Source organism: Bombina bombina, chromosome 1, assembly GCF_027579735.1.
Source record: "Bombina bombina isolate aBomBom1 chromosome 1, aBomBom1.pri, whole genome shotgun sequence".
NCBI lineage: Eukaryota > Metazoa > Chordata > Amphibia > Anura > Bombinatoridae > Bombina > Bombina bombina.
Genome location: NC_069499.1, coordinates 1,322,030,190 through 1,322,048,236, shown reverse-complemented (window position 1 = coordinate 1,322,048,236; position 18,047 = coordinate 1,322,030,190). Strand labels below are relative to the sequence as shown.

The 18,047-nt window shown below is 39.1% G+C and overlaps 1 protein-coding gene across 1 annotated transcript in view; it reads right to left on the bottom strand.

The window, feature by feature from the left end:
• The window catches only part of GPT2 (glutamic--pyruvic transaminase 2), a 326,120-nt gene extending 308,295 nt beyond the window's left edge, over positions 1-17,825 (bottom strand). Inside the window, exon 1 of the mRNA XM_053701929.1 lies at positions 17,506-17,825. Within this exon, the coding sequence (XP_053557904.1) occupies positions 17,506-17,766 (261 nt within the window). The 5' untranslated portion in view covers positions 17,767-17,825. The remainder of the gene's footprint in view (positions 1-17,505) is intronic.
• Between the last annotated feature and the right edge of the window lie 222 nt (positions 17,826-18,047).

Below are 18,047 nucleotides of genomic sequence, written 5' to 3'. Positions count from 1 at the left end.
GGTTTGCCCCAACGACGAATCAGTTGAGCAAATACCTCCGGATGAAGTTCCCACTCTCCCGGATGAAAAGTCTGGCGACTTAGGAAATCCGCCTCCCAGTTCTCTACGCCTGGGATGTAAATCGCTGACAGGTGGCAAGAGTGAGACTCTGCCCAGCGAATTATCTTCGAGACTTCCAACATCGCTAGGGAACTCCTGGTTCCCCCTTGATGATTGATGTAAGCCACAGTCGTGATATTGTCAGACTGAAATCTGATGAACATCAGTCTTGCTAACTGAGGCCAAGCTAGAAGAGCATTGAATATTGCTCTTAATTCTAGAATGTTTATTGGAAGGAGTTTCTCCTCCTGAGTCGACGAACCCTGAGCCTTCAGGGAATTCCAGACTGCTCCCCAGCCTAGAAGGCTGGCATCCGTTGTTACAATCGTCCAATCTGGTCTGCGAAAGGTCATTCCTTTGGACAGATGAACCGGTGACAACCACCAGAGAAGAGAATCTCTGGTCTCCTGGTCCAGATTTAGCAAAGGGGACAGATCTGAGTAATCCCCGTTCCATTGACTGAGCATGCATAGTTGCAGCGGTCTGAGATGCAGGCGCGCAAATGGCACTATGTCCATTGCCGCGACCATTAAGCCGATTACCTCCATGCACTGAGCTACTGATGGGCTTGAAATGGAATGAAGGACACGGCAAGCATTGAGAATCATTGATAACCTGGACTCCGTCAGGTAAATCTTCATCTCTACAGAATCTATAAGAGTCCCTAGAAAAGGAACCCTTGTGAGTGGTAACAGAACTCTTTTCCACGTTCACTTTCCACCCATGCGACCTCAGAAATGCAAGAACTATCTCTGTATGAGACTTTGCATTCTGAAAACTTGACGCTTGTATCAGAATGTCGTCTAGGTACGGAGCCACCGCTATGCCTCGTGGTCTTAGTACCGCCAGAAGTGAGCCCAGAACCTTCGTAAAAATTCTCGGGGCCGTGGCCAACCCGAAGGAAAGAGCCACAAACTGGTAATGCCTGTCTAGAAAGGCAAACCTTAGGTACCGAGAATGATCTTTGTGAATCGGTATGTGAAGGTAAGCATCCTTTAAGTCCACTGTGGTCATATATTGACCCTCTTGGATCATGGGTAGGATGGTTCGAATGGTTTCCATCTTGAACGATGGTACCCTTAGGAATTTGTTTAAGATCTTTAAGTCCAAGATTGGCCTGAAGGTTCCCTCTTTTTTGGGAACCACAAATAGATTTGAGTAAAATCCTTGTCCCTGTTCCGATCGCGGAACTGAGTGGATCACTCCCATGATTAAGAGGTCTTGTACACATTGTAGAAATGCCTCTCTCTTTACTAGGTTTGTTGATAACCTCGAAAGATGGAACCTCCCTTGTGGAGGAGAGGTTTTGAAATCCAGAAGGTATCCCTGAGATATAATCTTCAACGTCCAGGGATCCTGCACATCTCTTGCCCAAGCCTGGGCGAAGAGAGAAAGTCTGCCCCCCACTAAATCCGTCTCCGGATAGGGGGCCCTGTCTTCATGCTGTCTTAGGGGCGGAAGTAGGCTTTCTGGCCTGCTTGCCCTTGTTCCATGACTGGTTGCCTTTCCAACCCTGTCTGTAACGAGCAGTAGTTCCTTCCTGTTTTGGAGCGGAGGAAGTTGATGCTGCTCCTGCCTTGAAGTTACGAAAGGCACGAAAATTAGACTGTTTGGCCTTTGGTTTGGCCCTGTCCTGAGGAAGGGTGTGGCCCTTACCTCCAGTAATGTCAGCAATAATTTCCTTCAAGCCGGGCCCGAATAAGGTCTGCCCTTTGAAAGGAATGTTAAGTAGCTTAGACTTGGAAGTTTCATCCGCTGACCAGGATTTAAGCCAGAGCGCTCTGCGCGCCTGTATGGCGAATCCGGAATTTTTAGCCGTAAGTTTGGTTAGATGTACTACGGCATCTGAAACAAACGCATTAGCTTGCTTAAGGGTTCTAACTTTGCTCAAAGCCTCATCCAATGGCTCTGTGCGAATCGCCTCTTCCAGAGACTCAAACCAGAATGCCGCTGCAGCCGTGACAGGTGCAATGCATGCAAGAGGCTGCAAAATAAAACCCTGTTGAACAAACATTTTCTTAAGGTAACCCTCTAATTTTTTATCCATTGGATCTGAGAAAGCACAGCTATCCTCCACCGGGATAGTGGTACGCTTGGCTAAAGTAGAAACTGTTCCCTCCACCTTAGGGACCGTCTGCCATAAGTCTCGTGTGGTGGCGTCTATAGGAAACATTTTTCTGAATATCGGGGGAGGGGAAAAAGGCACACCGGGTCTATCCCACTCCTTACTAATAATCTCTGTAAGTCTTTTTGGTATAGGAAAGACGTCAGTACACACCGGTACCGCATAGTATCTATCCAACCTACATAATTTCTCTGGGATTGCCACAGTGTCGCAATCATTCAGAGCCGCTAATACCTCCCCTAGTAACACACGGAAGTTCTCAAGCTTAAATTTAAAATTTGAAATTTCTGAATCCGGTCTCCCCGGATCAGAACCGTCACCGACAGAATGAAGCTCACCGTCCTCATGTTCTGCAAATTGTGACGCAGTATCAGACATGGCTCTCGTGTCATCAGCGCGCTCTGTCCTTAACCCAGAGCTATCGCGCTTGCCCCTCAATTCGGGCATATTATATAATACTTCTTTCATAACATTAGCCATATCATGTAAAGTGATTTGTAAGGGCCTAGATGTACTAGGCGTCTCAATTCTACGCATCTCCCGAGCGGGAGACGCAGGTACTGACACATGAGGAGAGTTAGGCGGCATAACTTCCCCCTCGTTGTCTGGTGATAGTTTCTCTATCGGTACAGATTGACTTTTATTCAAAGCAATATCAATACAATTGGTACACATCGTTCTATTGGGCTCCACATTGGCTTTTGAACATGATGAACAAACAGTTTCCTCTGAATCAGACATGTTTAAACAGAATTAGCAATGAAACTAGCAAGCTTGGAAATCACTTTCAATAAGTTTACAAGCAATATGAAAAACGCTGCAGCGCTTTAAAAATACAGATATAATTAAACAATTGTTAACAAGAAGTGTAATATTAGCAGAGGATTGCACCCATTAGCAAAAGGATGATTAACCCCTCAATACCCAAAACGGATAAAACGGATATCAATTAAGATTTAACGCTTTTAATCACAGTCAAGCACACTGTCACAGATCTGCTGTGACTGATTACCTCCCTCAAAAATGAATTTTGCAGACCCCTGAGCTCTCTAGAGACGTCCTGGATCAAGGAGGAAGAAGCAGGAAGACTGTGCTAGAATTATAACTGCGCAACAAGGCGCTAAAACAAGGTCCCTCCCACTCCTATCACAACAGTGGGAGCCCTGATATAACGGTTTCCATGCAGAAAATATATGTCAGCCATGTGGAAAAAAATCATGCCCAAAGAGATTTATCACCAAAGTACCTCACAAAAACGAATAACATGCCAGTAAACGTTTTATTAAAAAATAACATTTTCCAATGTCATGCAAAGTTATCACTAAGCCTGCTACCAGTCGCTACCACTGCAGATAAGGCTTAAGTATTATTTCAGTTTTAACAGTATTTTCTCAGTCAAATTCTAGTCCCTAGAAAATAACTTGACTGCGCATACATTTATCAGCCTGATACCAGTTGCCACTACTGCATTTAAGGCTGTACTTACATCATACGGTAACAGCAGTATTTTCTTAGTCAATTCCATTCCCAGAAAATAATGTACTGCACATACCTCATTTGCGGAGGACCCCGCATGCTATTCCCAGTTTCTGAAGTTACCCCACTCCTCAGAATGTCGAGAACAGCCAGTGGATCTTAGTTACGCCTGCTAAGATCATAGAAAAAAAACGCAGGCAGTTTCTTCTTCCAAATACTGCCTGAGATAGAAAAACAGCACACTCCGGTGCCATTTAAAATAACAAACTTTTGATTGAAGAATAATTAAGTAAAAACTCCAGCTCCTCTCGCGACCTCCTTCTTTGTTGAGGGTTGCAAGAGAATGACTGGATATGACATGTGAGGGGAGGAGCTATATAGCAGCTCTGCTTGGGTGATCCTCTTGCAACTTCCTGTTGGGAAGGAGAATATATCCCATAAGTAATGGATGACCCGTGGACTGAACACACTTAACAAGAGAAAAGGCTGTATTTCAGTTTAAATAGTGATAGCAAAAATGCTAAAAAATTCTCGGGTATTATGGGCAAGATTTTCTCCGCAAATTTCCAGTAGCAAAGGGGTTAAAGTGCAACACACAAAGATCTGGATTTGCACAGATCCTTGTATGTTGCACTTTAACACTAATATATCTGGTGCTGAAAATAGCCAATGCTCCTTCCCACGTCCATATTTAGAATTTGTTTAACAAACAAACATCCGGATAACGAATTTTGCACATACCTATTTGAAATAACACTACCTTTACAGCAGCCCAGTGGGTGGTGGGATCAACAAATTCTAAAATGTTAATTCTCAATTTCTTTCAAGTATCACCTTTTGTGTATAGACAAATATAAGGTAAGGAGGCATGTGTGTATAGAGAAATAGATAAGGATGTCTCCTTTCTGCAAGTTCAGTCCATTTAAATGGAAGGTAGTTTTAATAAGAAAAACAGCTGTTTCCTGTGCAATAGAAATTTCCGATATATATTTTATATTCTGAAGAAGCTGGTATAACAAGTCATTAGAAATACATTAAAGGAAAGCTATTTCACAGTGCAATGTCCCTTTAAAACCCATTTTTTATATTTTATCATGTGCATGCCGCATACACAATGAGAAGTGAAAAATGTTTTACTCCTACATTTCTGAGCTTGTACCTGAATTTGTTGATTCATGTCATATATATTATTTTTGCTCATTTTATATATTTGCTCACAGATTTAACCCCTTCCCTGCCATCCTAACTGTGCTGGGCTTTAGTGCCGTTAGGCAGGAACAAAACTACAGGGGGTGCAGAGGTCGCAATTGGGGGCCCAACTTAAAATAAAAAGTTGACCTGCCACTGCCTGCACTGATATCATGTGAGTGGGACATGATGCTTCACTAGTGTCTCTGACTACAGGGGTTAGTCTTTCTGTTTTACCCATTGGTGTTTATATGTGTGTGTGTGTGTATGTATGTGACTGTGTGTGTATTTATGCAGGTATGTGTGTATTTTTGTGGAACCAGCAAATTACAGACCTTGTTACTACAGCATGGGGGAGGGGTAAACAGTGTCACTATACAGTACCACTATATACAGTATGGGGGGGCTGGACTATGTCACAGACTACTGTGGTCACTTTATAAAGTACTGGGGCGGGTAGGGTCAGGCCAGCCATCTCACTGGCAGATTACAGACTGTTTCACTGACTCACTATATACAGTACTGGTGGATTAAACAGTGTTACTATATACAGTAATAGGGGTCAGACCATCTCACAGACTATGGGCACAGGGTACCTCCTTTTGCAGACATGTAATATGATTCACGTTTTTTTTTCTGTGTTAAATGTAAAAAAAAAAAAGATATGTATCAAATTCACTTTTTTGGGGGGTGGGGTCCCTTCTTAGATTCTTGCACCCGGGCCCTGTGGTTTCTAGTTACGCCTCTGCCGTTAGGACAGCATGGAGCGTCCTAGCCGTTCTGCTGTCCTGTAGCCATAACGGCTTGCTAACTGGGATTGTGTGCCTAGCGCCATAGGCACTCCACCCTGACCCAATCCCATCATTGAAATCATGCGATTGCATGTACGTTCACGCAATTTACATTTTTTACTTATTTGTTTACATAGTAACAAAAAAGTACCGTCGGGAAGGGATTAAGGAAGTAGTTTGAGTTTCTTGTGCACATTTATTCTATAAATAGAGTCAAACACTGATGCTTTATTTACTTAGGTGAATTTGACAGGAATAAAACAAGCATAGGTTTCAGAACCTGTGAACCAACGTTTTAGTTTTCATATGTAAGCAACACAGGTAAGTGATTTAACCTCTTGATCACCTCATCAGACTCCATTATTCTCACTCATGTACAGTATGCTGCCTCCACGTGATTATAATATATGCAAGACATAAACAAAAACCCTGTCTGCACAGAAATACAGACAACAGGCACCACATCTAATATTACTGATAATACTACTGAGTGAGTTATTTTTGGGTAGTAACATAATGCATTTAAACCCTTTGGCACCACACTGCTGATAGTGTGAGTTCTTTCAGGGTAATGTAATAACATTCAACCCTTTAAAGTGAATGTAAACTTTCAAAGACGAAACCGGCTTCCTCCAATCACGGTGTGGCCTCAAGAGATGGACGCCATGATTGGAGAAGCCGGTTTCGTCATTGCTGACGTAAGTACAGAGGAGCCGCGTGCGGGGGATCACCGGTCCGGCTTTGCTGAAGAAAATGGTAAGTATTTAAAAAAAAAAAATGCTGCAATGTAAACTTTCATGAATGAAAGTGCCCCTCTTTTTAATAGTATTAAAAGATTACATTCACTTTAAGGTTGTACACACAGTGTCTCTCTCTAGGAGTGAAAATGATGGTTAGACAATAACACTTCTGATTGGCTGTATTCTCTGAAGCCTTTAAAACATTTTTTTATGTATTTGTTACATTTTAAGAGGGACAGCAATAGAACTTACTAGATATTCACACCTAAAGTAAGTTTAGTTTAAAATAAGTGTAGACAAAACATGCTTATGTTAATTAACTCCATATAATGCAGCACTTCATTACTACAATGTACCTTAAAAGGGGGTGTATATTTACAAATAAATATTAAAGGGACATGAAACCCACATTTTTTCTTTCATGATTTAGACAGAGCATACAATTTTAAACAACTTTCCAGTTTACTTCTATTATCAAATTTGTTTCATTCTCTTGGTATCATTTGTTGAAGGAGCAGCAATGCACTACTGGTTTCTAACTGAACACATGGGTGAGCCAATGACAATCGGTACATATATGCAGCCACCAATCAGTAGCTATAACCTAGGTTCTTTGCTGTTCCTGAGCTTTCCTAGATAAACATGTCAGCAAAGGATAACAAGAGAAGGAAGCAAATTAAATAATAGAAGTAAACTGGAAAGTTGTTTAAAATTGCATGCTCTGTCTAAATCATGCATGTCTAATTATGAGTTTACTGTCCCTTTAAAAAGCAGTGAGATTATCTGTTGTATGGCTGGTTAGAATTTTATTTTTTAATAGTAAACATTGGGAAAGCGAAGAGAATGCAATAAAATATAAATAAAAATAGACAAAAATTAAACAAACTAAAACAAAATAAATGAAATATGTTTTGCTCTTCTTTAAAGAGCCATTGTTCTTCTTGAACGTGTTCTCAGTGGTCCATTTTACCTGCTGGTGTGTTACCTTTATTTTGTTATTTGAAAATGCAAATTTTTGGATTTAGAAACTGCCACCTATCCTGAAAATATGAACAACAGTTATCTGTAGAAAAGCTATATAAACAGGAGACAATAGCACTAATTCATCTCCCAATGGGGGGTTGGATAGATTTTTTTCATCTGAAATAGCCGCTTGTGACACTGAGAACAGCTGACGGTTTTAATGGGAAGTGAAACATATTTTTTTTTCTCTTTCATGATTCAGAAAGAATACAATTTAAAAAAAGTTTCCAATCTACTTATAGTATCATATTTGCATTGTTCTCATGTTATTCTTTGTTGAAGAAATATCTAGATAGGTAGTGTGCACAACAGGCAATAGTGCCGCTATCTAGTGCTAATGTATAACATTGTTTCAAAACTGCTATCATATAGTGCTGCAGACACGAACACTCTCCTGAACTAACCTTCATCAAAGGATAACAAGAAAACAGACAATTTGAGAATATAAGTAAATTGGAAAGTTGTTTAAAATTGTTTATTCTATGTGAATCACAAAAGAAAACAAATGTGTTTTTTATGTCCCTTTAAATAGACCTCCTGTCGTAAATTGCTTCTAAGTTTCAGCCATCACATCAATTCAGTTTATGGCCAAAGATGTCAACACAGTGTTATGAGAGAGAGTTCTCTTCACCACATATCCCTGAGGTCAATTAAAGGGATACTTTAATTTTATCTTTGATGATTCAGATAGCCTATGTAATTTTAAGCAACTTTCTAATTTGCTCCTGTTATCAATTGTTCTTTGTTCTCTTTGTATCTTTATTTGAAAAGCAGGAATGTAAGCTTACGAGCCGGCTCATCTTTGGTTTAGCACCTGGGTACAGCTTGCTTAATGGTGGCTAAATGTACCCACCAATCAACAAGCACTATCCACGGTGCTGAACCAAAAATGAACTGGCTCATAAACGTTTTGTACGCACCAATTAGCAATCGCTATCCACGGTGCTGAACCAAAAATGAGCTGGCTTCTGCGTTTTCAAATAAAGATACCAAGAGAACTAGGAAAAAATTAACAATAGGAGTATATTAGAAAGCTGCTTAAAATTGAATACTCTATCTGAATCATTAAATAAAAAATATTGGGTTCAGTATCTCTTTAAGGGCTAGAGCTGAACCAAATCCGAATAAGATTTTTCTAAATATTATGCATTTAAGACATCTCTTATGCTAGACTTATATTTGGTATTACAATAATCCTCATGTCACAATGGGATTGCTTATAAGGGTATATGTGATGAAAATACATAACTAAAATATAAGGAGGCTAATTCTAATTTAGATATCCTCTTTTTTCAAAATGGATACACTGTTGAAAAAAGATACAAGAATTGAAATGGATATCAAAAGTTTTCAGATGTATAAAAAGGCACAACGTATTCCACGTGGCCTCCGTATTACAAAGTTTCCCTCCTTTCAGGTGTCAGATCAGTCCTTCATTGATAAATGGAACTTTATTCTTACAGAGTGCTCTTTAGCACTTATTGATCTACTAATTGAATATAAGAAATCTTTGCGTCAGGAATTGGGTGATGAAAAACAGAAATTGCAGTCTTTTTTACGTCCTCTTAGTGATAATACAGATTTTGCTAAATATGATACTAAATTGCAGAAGGTTATCACTGAGTTTAAAAACAACCTTTGGAATTTCAAAAAACAAAAGATCATGAGAGACAAACAGGACTATGAGTTAAACAAAGTATATAAATGGACTGTTACCAATACTAGACGGAGATATAGGAGCACCTATAAAGGTCGGGGTTCTGAGAACAGCAAAGTGAGATTTGCAGATACTGACACTGAATATGACTATGACTCCTCTGACATTGAAACATCTGGTGATACTGCCCTCGGTACTGAGGAAGTTACGTCTTTTGCACTTGAATCTCACAGTGTCACAGTCAAAAAACGGGAAGGGCCATCAACAATCCACCGTCCGTCGAAAAAAATACGCAGAGGGGGACGAGGGAAATCTTGCAAATCAAAGTCAGGATCAAGCACCCAAGCCCAGGCGGTATCCACAGAGGAAGAGAGCCACACCATTTCAGAAATATGCATGAATGTTGAGAATGTTATTAACCTGTCTTCCTTTGTTCTATCTAAGACACAGATTGAGGTTTTGTCTTTAGGCCTTGGTTTCTCCCCCACTACACATTTTGATCTTTTTAATACAGTTATTGACCTTAACAAATTTGTGAGGTCGCTTGTTCTCAAGAAACATTTCTTGGGAGTCAATGATACTGTACAGGATGAGGTGGTTGGGGAGAGGCCAGTACACACAAAAATTGGTCTTGATTTTTCTGAAGAATGTTCCATTTTGGATCTTATGGAATTGGATAGAGATAATCTGGAGTTAAACCCACTTAATATTGGGGATACACAGGATATTACCAAACTAAAAGGTAAATCTAAATTTTATCCAGTAAAATCTAGATCCAATTCCATAGAAGTTTTTCAGAAAACAGTCGAACTTGAATTGAAAAAACTAAGTTCATGTGAATTTGAAAAAAGACATCACAGAGATAATCTATCTAAGGCACAATTTCTATCTATTCAAGAATTAAAAAGCAATCAGGATCTTGTCATTCGCAACTCAGACAAAGGTGGCAAAGTGGTGGTTCTTAATCGCCAGGACTATTTGGATGAGGCTTATAGACAGTTACTGGATGATTCAGTGTATGAGAAACTCAAAAGTAATCCTGTATTTTTTTACAAATCAGCTCTAAAGACTATTTTGGAGCGGGCTTTAAAAGATGGTATTATCAAACAAGCCAATTTTGATTTTCTGTACACTGAGCACCCTGTGTCGGCTATTTTCCATTACCTTCCAAAAATCCACGAACATGCCACCCGTCCACCTGGTAGACCCATAGTGGCTGGGATAGGCTCTTTGAATGATCCTCTTTCCCAATTGATTGATGGGTATTTGCAACCTTTAGTCCTGAGTCTTATGAGTTACATTAGGGACACGTCTGATGTTATTACTCAGATCGAAAGCCTAGATTGGCAGGAAGACTTTGTTTTTGTTACTATCGACGTGGTCTCTTTGTATACTTGTATCCCTCATGACAAAGGTCTATTGGCCATAGAGTTCTTTTTGGATACATTTTCCACATATGATATTGCTTTGAAGCAATTCATTGAGGTCTCCAATGAATATTTGTTGACCCACAATTACTTTCTTTTTGAGGGGGATTTCTATCTCCAGAGGCGTGGGACAGCAATGGGGGCCAAGTTTGCCCCTTCCTATGCCAACCTATATTTGGGTTGGTGGGAGCTGTCCCACGTCTATGGAGATGGGAACCCCTTCAGAGAGCATATACATTATTTTGGTCGCTACATCGACGACATTTTGTTGATTTGGAAGGGTCCGGTAGATCTCCTTGACTTGTTTCTAGCCTATTTGCAGAACAATGCATTGAATCTACAGTTCACTGTGGAAAGTGATAAAAATTCGATTTCCTTTTTGGATATTGAATTACACTCTAATTTCCAGACTTCACGTATTGACATTGAATTGTTCTGTAAACCCATATCTGGAAATACCATTTTGAATGCCAAATCATGCCATCCAAAGCATACCATACAGTCCATCCCTAAGAGTCAGTACATAAGGGTTAAGCGCAATTGTACAAACCAAACATTCCAGTGAACTAACTGAAAGGTTAGCCCAGAGAGTGTATTCCCTTAATAGTTTACAACAAACTAAGCGAGAAATTGATCTTCTTGACAGAAAAGATCTTTTTGTGTCAAGTAGACCAAGAGATATTGATAGGTTTAAACAATTGAAGTTTATTACTTCTTACAGCATGGAATATGGTAAAATCTGTGATATAATCAGGAAGACACTCCCTATTTTAACTACTGATGAAAGCCTGGTTGATATAGTTAAACAGGGTGTCTGTTTTGTGTCTCGTAGGGCTCAGACCCTAGGGAGCATACTGTCTCCCTCTATGTTGCCACGGCAACATTCACAAAGAAATTGGCTTTCTATTAAACCTGGTTTCTACAAATGTGGCAGTAAGAGATGTAAAGCTTGTGCCTATGCATCTTTTGGCACTAGCTTTACATCCAGCAACAACCACAGGATATTTGAAATTCGTGAACATATGACATGCAATTCTTGTTATGTCATATCTTTTGACCTGCAGGGGGTGTTTCAGGCAGTATGTGGGACAAACGACACGTGCGTTAAAGGATCGCTTTCTTGAGCACTTACGCTCAATTGATGATCCAGAGTCCACGACCCCCATCTCCCTGCATTTCAAAAGACACCATAATTCTGACAGTTCATTGCTGACATTCCAAGCTATCCAATTGATCTCTAGACACCCAAGAGGTGGTAATAGAGGTACTGCTCTCAGTAAAAGAGAAGTATATTGGATTTTTCAGTTGGGCACAAGAGTGCCGGCAGGTTTAAATTTTGATTGGGATGTCAGATTATTTGTAGATCAATAGAGTTCATATATTTTTTTATTTTTTATCTTCATTGTAATTCTTTTCACTTTATTCAGTTTTTTGCTTTTTGACTTAATATTTTTAGAATTTGTATATTAAATTTAATGAGGCACTATCGTTTGTAAAATTAGAAATATATTCAAGTTTATACTTCTGTACTAATGTTTATTATTTTTTATTTTTTCAGGCAAATATATATATTTGTATATTCTTGCGTTCACATTATTTGTATATTCACATAGTGCCAAATTTATTATATGTATACGTTATTTATTTTATAAGTATATATTTTTCTTGTTAACACATTGTAATTCTAGTGACATGTTTTGCCCACATTTGTCTTTCATGATAGGCTATACAATAATTAGCCCTTTAATTGCTGTGATTAACAGCTCTGTATTTAAGGCACTGAATTATGGGTATCAGACATGGTCACTGAGGATTATTATGTAGCAACATAAGGAAACGCGTCTGACCTAATTTGTTCCCTATCCTGCTGCCTGTCTTTTGCTGTCACTTTCTTACGTGTGGGAGCACTTTTTTTTGCATTTTTGGCTAGTTCAGCCGTTTTGTCCACGTTCATAATAAACAGGTAACTACTTGGCATTTATTACTTGTTGAGTCTCATTTGCTGCCGGGTGCGCTGGACTTTGCTGATCCTGTAAAATATAAGTTACCTAATAACTTCAACCATGGTTTGCAGTGTGGTTTTATAGTGTGCTATAAAAAGGGGTGGTTACCTTCCTTGCCCACTCTGAAATAGACCAGGTCAGAAACAGAGATAGTTTAGTGTGGGTGGCTTTAAAGAGGAGTTTGGGAATTTTTCTGGGTCTACTACAGATGAGAGAGTGTTGCACCCACTGAACTAAGGGGGAAAAGGTCTGTTAACCCTTTCTGTGACAAACTGGTGACTGTGACACAATGGTGACCCTGTACATTACAACTTCTATTTTTAAAGGAACAGTCTACTCCAGAATTGCTATTGTTTAAAAAGATAATCCCTTTATTATCTATTCCCCAGTTTTGCATAACCAACATGGTTATATTTATATACTTTTTACCTCTGATTACCTTGTATATAAGCCTCAGCAGACTGACCCCTTATTTCAGTTCTTTCAACAGACTTGCATTTTAGCCAATCAGTGCTGACACATAAATAACTCCACGTGAGTGAGCACTATGTTTATCTAATATGGCACTCATGAACTAACACATCTAGCTGTGAAAAACTGTCAAAATGCACTGCGAGAAGAGGTGGCCTTAAAGGGCTTAGAAATCCGCAAATGAGTCTACCTAGGTTTAGCTTTCAACAAAGAATACCAAAGAACAAAGCAAAATTGATGCTAAAAGTAAATTGTAAAGTTGTTTAAAATTGCATGCCCTGTATGAATCATGAAAGTTTAATTTTGCTTAGTTCTCTTGGTATCGTTCTTAAAAAGGTAATCGTGAGTGAGTTCAGGAGCGTGCACATGTCTTTAGCCATCTGACAGAAGTTTGCAACATTGTTTATAGCACTGGTTTTCAAACCTGTCCTCAGGCCTCCCCAACAGGCCAGATTTTCAGGATTAATGTCAACAAACAGTATATGGGGTTAAATATCGATGCCTAGTTGGTATGAAACACTGCTCACCTTTAAAACGTTCCCAAAGGTTTATGTAATAAATGCTTATGTATAAGGTGGCGCAAATCAATGCCGTTTCAACTCAGTGGGAGATATATATTAATATATATTTTAAATGGGTATATGTCCCTTTTTATGTATAACAACCAAATAGGAAGTCCTAGTATATCAATATTTGATTATTGTCCCTTCTTATGATAGAAATATTTTATAAAAGGTATGAAACAATCGTTATTAGAATGAATGAATGAATATATATATATATATATATATATATATATATATATATATACACACACACACACACACAATTTTATTAAACAATATCAATATTAGATCAACTCCTAAAACATATTAAAATAGTTTTAAAAAATGGTTCTAAATAACACTGGTGTTTTCACTGTCACTTTAAATGTGTAAATGACTACAAAGCTATGCAGTTCCTAGCATATGTCATTATAAACAGAAATGAACATAAAAACAGAAATAGACATTCAAGAATAGCATCAAGTCGTTATATGATCCTAATACAATGTATCTATTGAAAAAGTCACTTTTCAATTCCACCCTCTGTTGTGGCCTCCTGAGTAAGATTCAATTTGTTAAAGCTTGAGTAGATTTATTTCAATGTCTTTAACATCTGAGTAAAATATCCTGTTTTCTTTAAGCAAGTGTGGTGAATATAGCAATATTGGGGTATTTGTATCTCTTTTTCGTTCCTCTCTGCACATTCACATTGGATTATATATTATCTGTTTCCTTCATTCGTCTACAATCAACAAATGTATATGTGTGTGTCTCAACAGGTTTTAAAAATAGGAGCATAAAAGCATAAAATATGAAAAACAAAACAAAATGTATGCGTACCTGATAAATGTATTTATTTCCGGATATGGTGAGTCCACGGCTTGAGTAATTACTGTTGGGAATATCACTCCTGGCCAGCAGGAGGAGGCAAAGAGCACCACAGTTAAACTGTTAAGTATCACGCCCTTACCACAACCTCCAGTCATTCGACCAAAGGGAAATGGAGAAAAAGGAGTACCACAAGGAGTACCACAAGGTGTAGAGGTGCCTGAGGTTATAGTCAAAAGAACAACTGTCTTAAAATAAAGGGTGGGGCCGTGGACTCAACATATCCAGAAAGAAAAACATTTATCAGGTAAGCATAAATTTTGTTTTTCTTTCCTAAGATATTGTGAGTCCACGGCTTGAGTAATTACTGTTGGGAACCAATACCCAAGTAAGAGGACACGTATAAATAGGGAGGGACAAGACAGGCAGTCCTAAACAGAAGGCACCAGCGCTTGAAGAACCTTTCTCCCAAAAGAAACCTCAGCCGATGCAAAAGTATCAAATTTGGAAAAAGTATGTAGAGAAGACCAAGTTAAAGCCTTGCAAATTTGTTCCACAGAAGTTTTATTTTTGAAACTCGAAGAAGAGGAAACAGCTCTTTGTGGAATGAGCCGTAATTCTCTCAGGAGGCTGCTGTCCAGCAGTCTCATAAGCCAAACGAATTATACTTTGTAACCAAAAAGAAAGTAGTAGCAGTAGCTTTCTGACCTTTACGTTTCCCAGAGAAACAGTCAAAGAGGGCAGAGGACTGGCAAAAATCCTTAGTCGCCTGTAAGTAGAATTTAAAAGCATGTACAACATCCAAATTGTGTAACAAACGTTCTTTGGAAGAAGGATTAGGACACAGAAAGGGAACAACAATTTCCTGGTTAATATTTCTATTAGAAACAACCTTAGGAAGGAAACCTAACTTAGTATGAAGAACCGCCTTATTGGCAAGAAAAATAAGATAAGCGGAATTACACTGAGATTTCCGAGACGAAGATCGTTCAAGCCTGATGAAACATCCACTGTTTGGATGAGAAACGCATTGCTAGTTTTTATCCATTTTAATAAAGTACGTTTTTATTTAACTTACCACTTGCTGCCATTACTTTTACCACTTCATTGTCCTCTCATCTGGATTCCTGGGAGATCCTGCCTTTCCTGGTATCAGTCTACTGGGTGACTGTTTGATCCCAGCTAGCCTCTGTTGCACCAAGGGAGGTGCATCACTAAATGTGAGTACACGGATTACCACATACACCTCCATTTTGTTCCTTACAATACTAGGCCATAATGGCGTTTGTATCTGTTTGTATTCTTCACAGATTGCTGACTAATCCTTAAAGGCCAGTCTGCTGGGTGACTGTTATTGATCCCAGGCCGTCTCCTACACAACTAGGGGTGTCTCACCAAATGTGAGTGTGATATTACACTGCTATTTGTCATTTTGTTAAACAATATTGGGCCATGTGGCGCTTCCGTTTTCTTATGTTGTCTACAGATATTTGATATTGGATCTGGGCCTTGATCCATATACAGACAGCTGCCTTGACCTGAACCATCTACTGTTTCTCTTGATACTATTTTATTTTGTCCATCTCTGGACTTACATACCATCACTTTAACATGTTTATCGTTAAAACAAGTATTAGTTAAACAACCTCTATTTTATTGTGATGTACATTTTCTGACCATATTTGTAGGTTTATCTGCTGCAATTCCAATTAGAATCATTACAATAGTTTATTTACCTTCCGCACCTAATATATCATATCTGATCACCAAGGGCGCCCCCTATTTTCCCTTCGAGTTCCACATTTAAACCTTATTGTAAGTCAAATTTCATTGACTGACCCACACAAATTATATCTTGGGCTGAATCATTTGATTATAATATAGAATTCCAACACTGTGGTACTATGCCTCAAATGAAGACACAGACATACACACATACTGTACATAACTAGTATAACCATAGCTAAGTTTACATTATGTATATATTTACACATTTTTAAGAATTATTTTTTGGAACTAACTGAATGAAAGTACTGAGCGAATACTTCCAAATGACAGATGGGGTGAGTGCCAACCCTGTAAAGCCCTAATTTACTAACCTTATAGATCTGACACGTATTTCCCAGTATCCTTGTTGAGAATGACTGATGAACAGCTTATCAGTATGTGGCTGATGTATATTTCTACTAATTTATTAAATATTGCATTAGCTAAAACCTTTTTAAGCTTAAAGGGACACTAAACCTAAATTTTTTCTTTCACGATTCAGATAGAGCATGCAATTTTAAGCAACTTTCTAATCTACTCCTATTATAAATTTTTCTTTGTTCTCTTGCTATCTTTATTTACGAAGCAGGAATGCAAAGCTTAGGAGCCAGTCCATTTTTTGTTCGGAACCTGGGTTACGCTTGCTTATTGGTGGCTAAATGTAGCCACCAATAAGAAAGTGCTATCCAGGGTGCTGAACCTAAAATAAAGAAAGAAAAAAACATCTGGGTTTAGTACCCCTTTAAGAACCTGTTATTACTTCTGCTTTGCATTGCCTTTGCACAGGTATGCTCTATACCTTGAGGCTGACTATGTGTTAAATCTTGTTTGTTAACCCTCAACAGGCAGGCAGTATCTTCATAGCTAAATCATCATGCACATGCCTGGTAGCACCTTTATAGCTAATCCCTCATGCACAAGACTGGCAGCACCTTCTAAGTTAACCCCACATGCATTATACAAGGTTGGCAGCATATTCCAAGTCAACACATGATGTACAGTACTGTACAAGGTTGGCAGCACCTTCCAAATTAACTCCTCATGCACCGTACAAGGTTGGCACTTGGCAGCACCTTCCATGTTAACCTCATGCACATGGCTAGCAGCACCTTTCAAGTTAACCCCTTATGCACAAGTCTGGTAGCCCGTTTCAAGTTAACCCCTCATGCACAAGTCTGGTAGCCCGTTTCAAGTTAACCCCTCATGCACAAGTCTGAAAGCGCCTTCCGGTCTAACACCCTTACGTAAAGAACATACACGTTGCCCTCAGACACACACATACAATTACACGCAAGGTAATGTCCTTAGTTAACCCCTCATGTGCACGGGACAGTAGGATAACATGGGTGTTGTTACCACACATACATTCTGCAGCTCCTTCTCTATTTCCCCAGCCTTCAGCACTATGGGACCACGCACAGCATATTCCACGGCCTTGACCTGCGGGTTCATGGACTGCAGAGTAAGGATTTTCTCTCTCCTCTTCCCATTCCCCGTGAGATCATCGGTAGCCTCAGCTATGGTGCTATAATATGACGATAAGCCTAAGAAAGAATTGCAAGAAAAAGGAACCCAGGGGCCCCAATCTTGCCATACTCGCCGGACTGCCATCCGAAGCCCAAACATGCTTCAGAAATAAACGCTAAAAACCACCCCCCTTCTAGCTTCAGCATCTCTGTGCACTCTACAGGAGGAATCTGACAGTAACATGCTGCGTGCGCCAAGTTCTATGGGATTTGTAGTTCAATTGGTGTCATTACCAAGGTCTGTAATACTTTTTGGCATTTGTTTAGAAAAACTACAAGCCCCGGCATGCAATGTTGATTGGCGGGACTTCTGATGTGTTCATGTATTCAAAAAGGAATAGTAGATCTACTTTTTTTTAATTTTTTTGTTTTGTTTTGAAT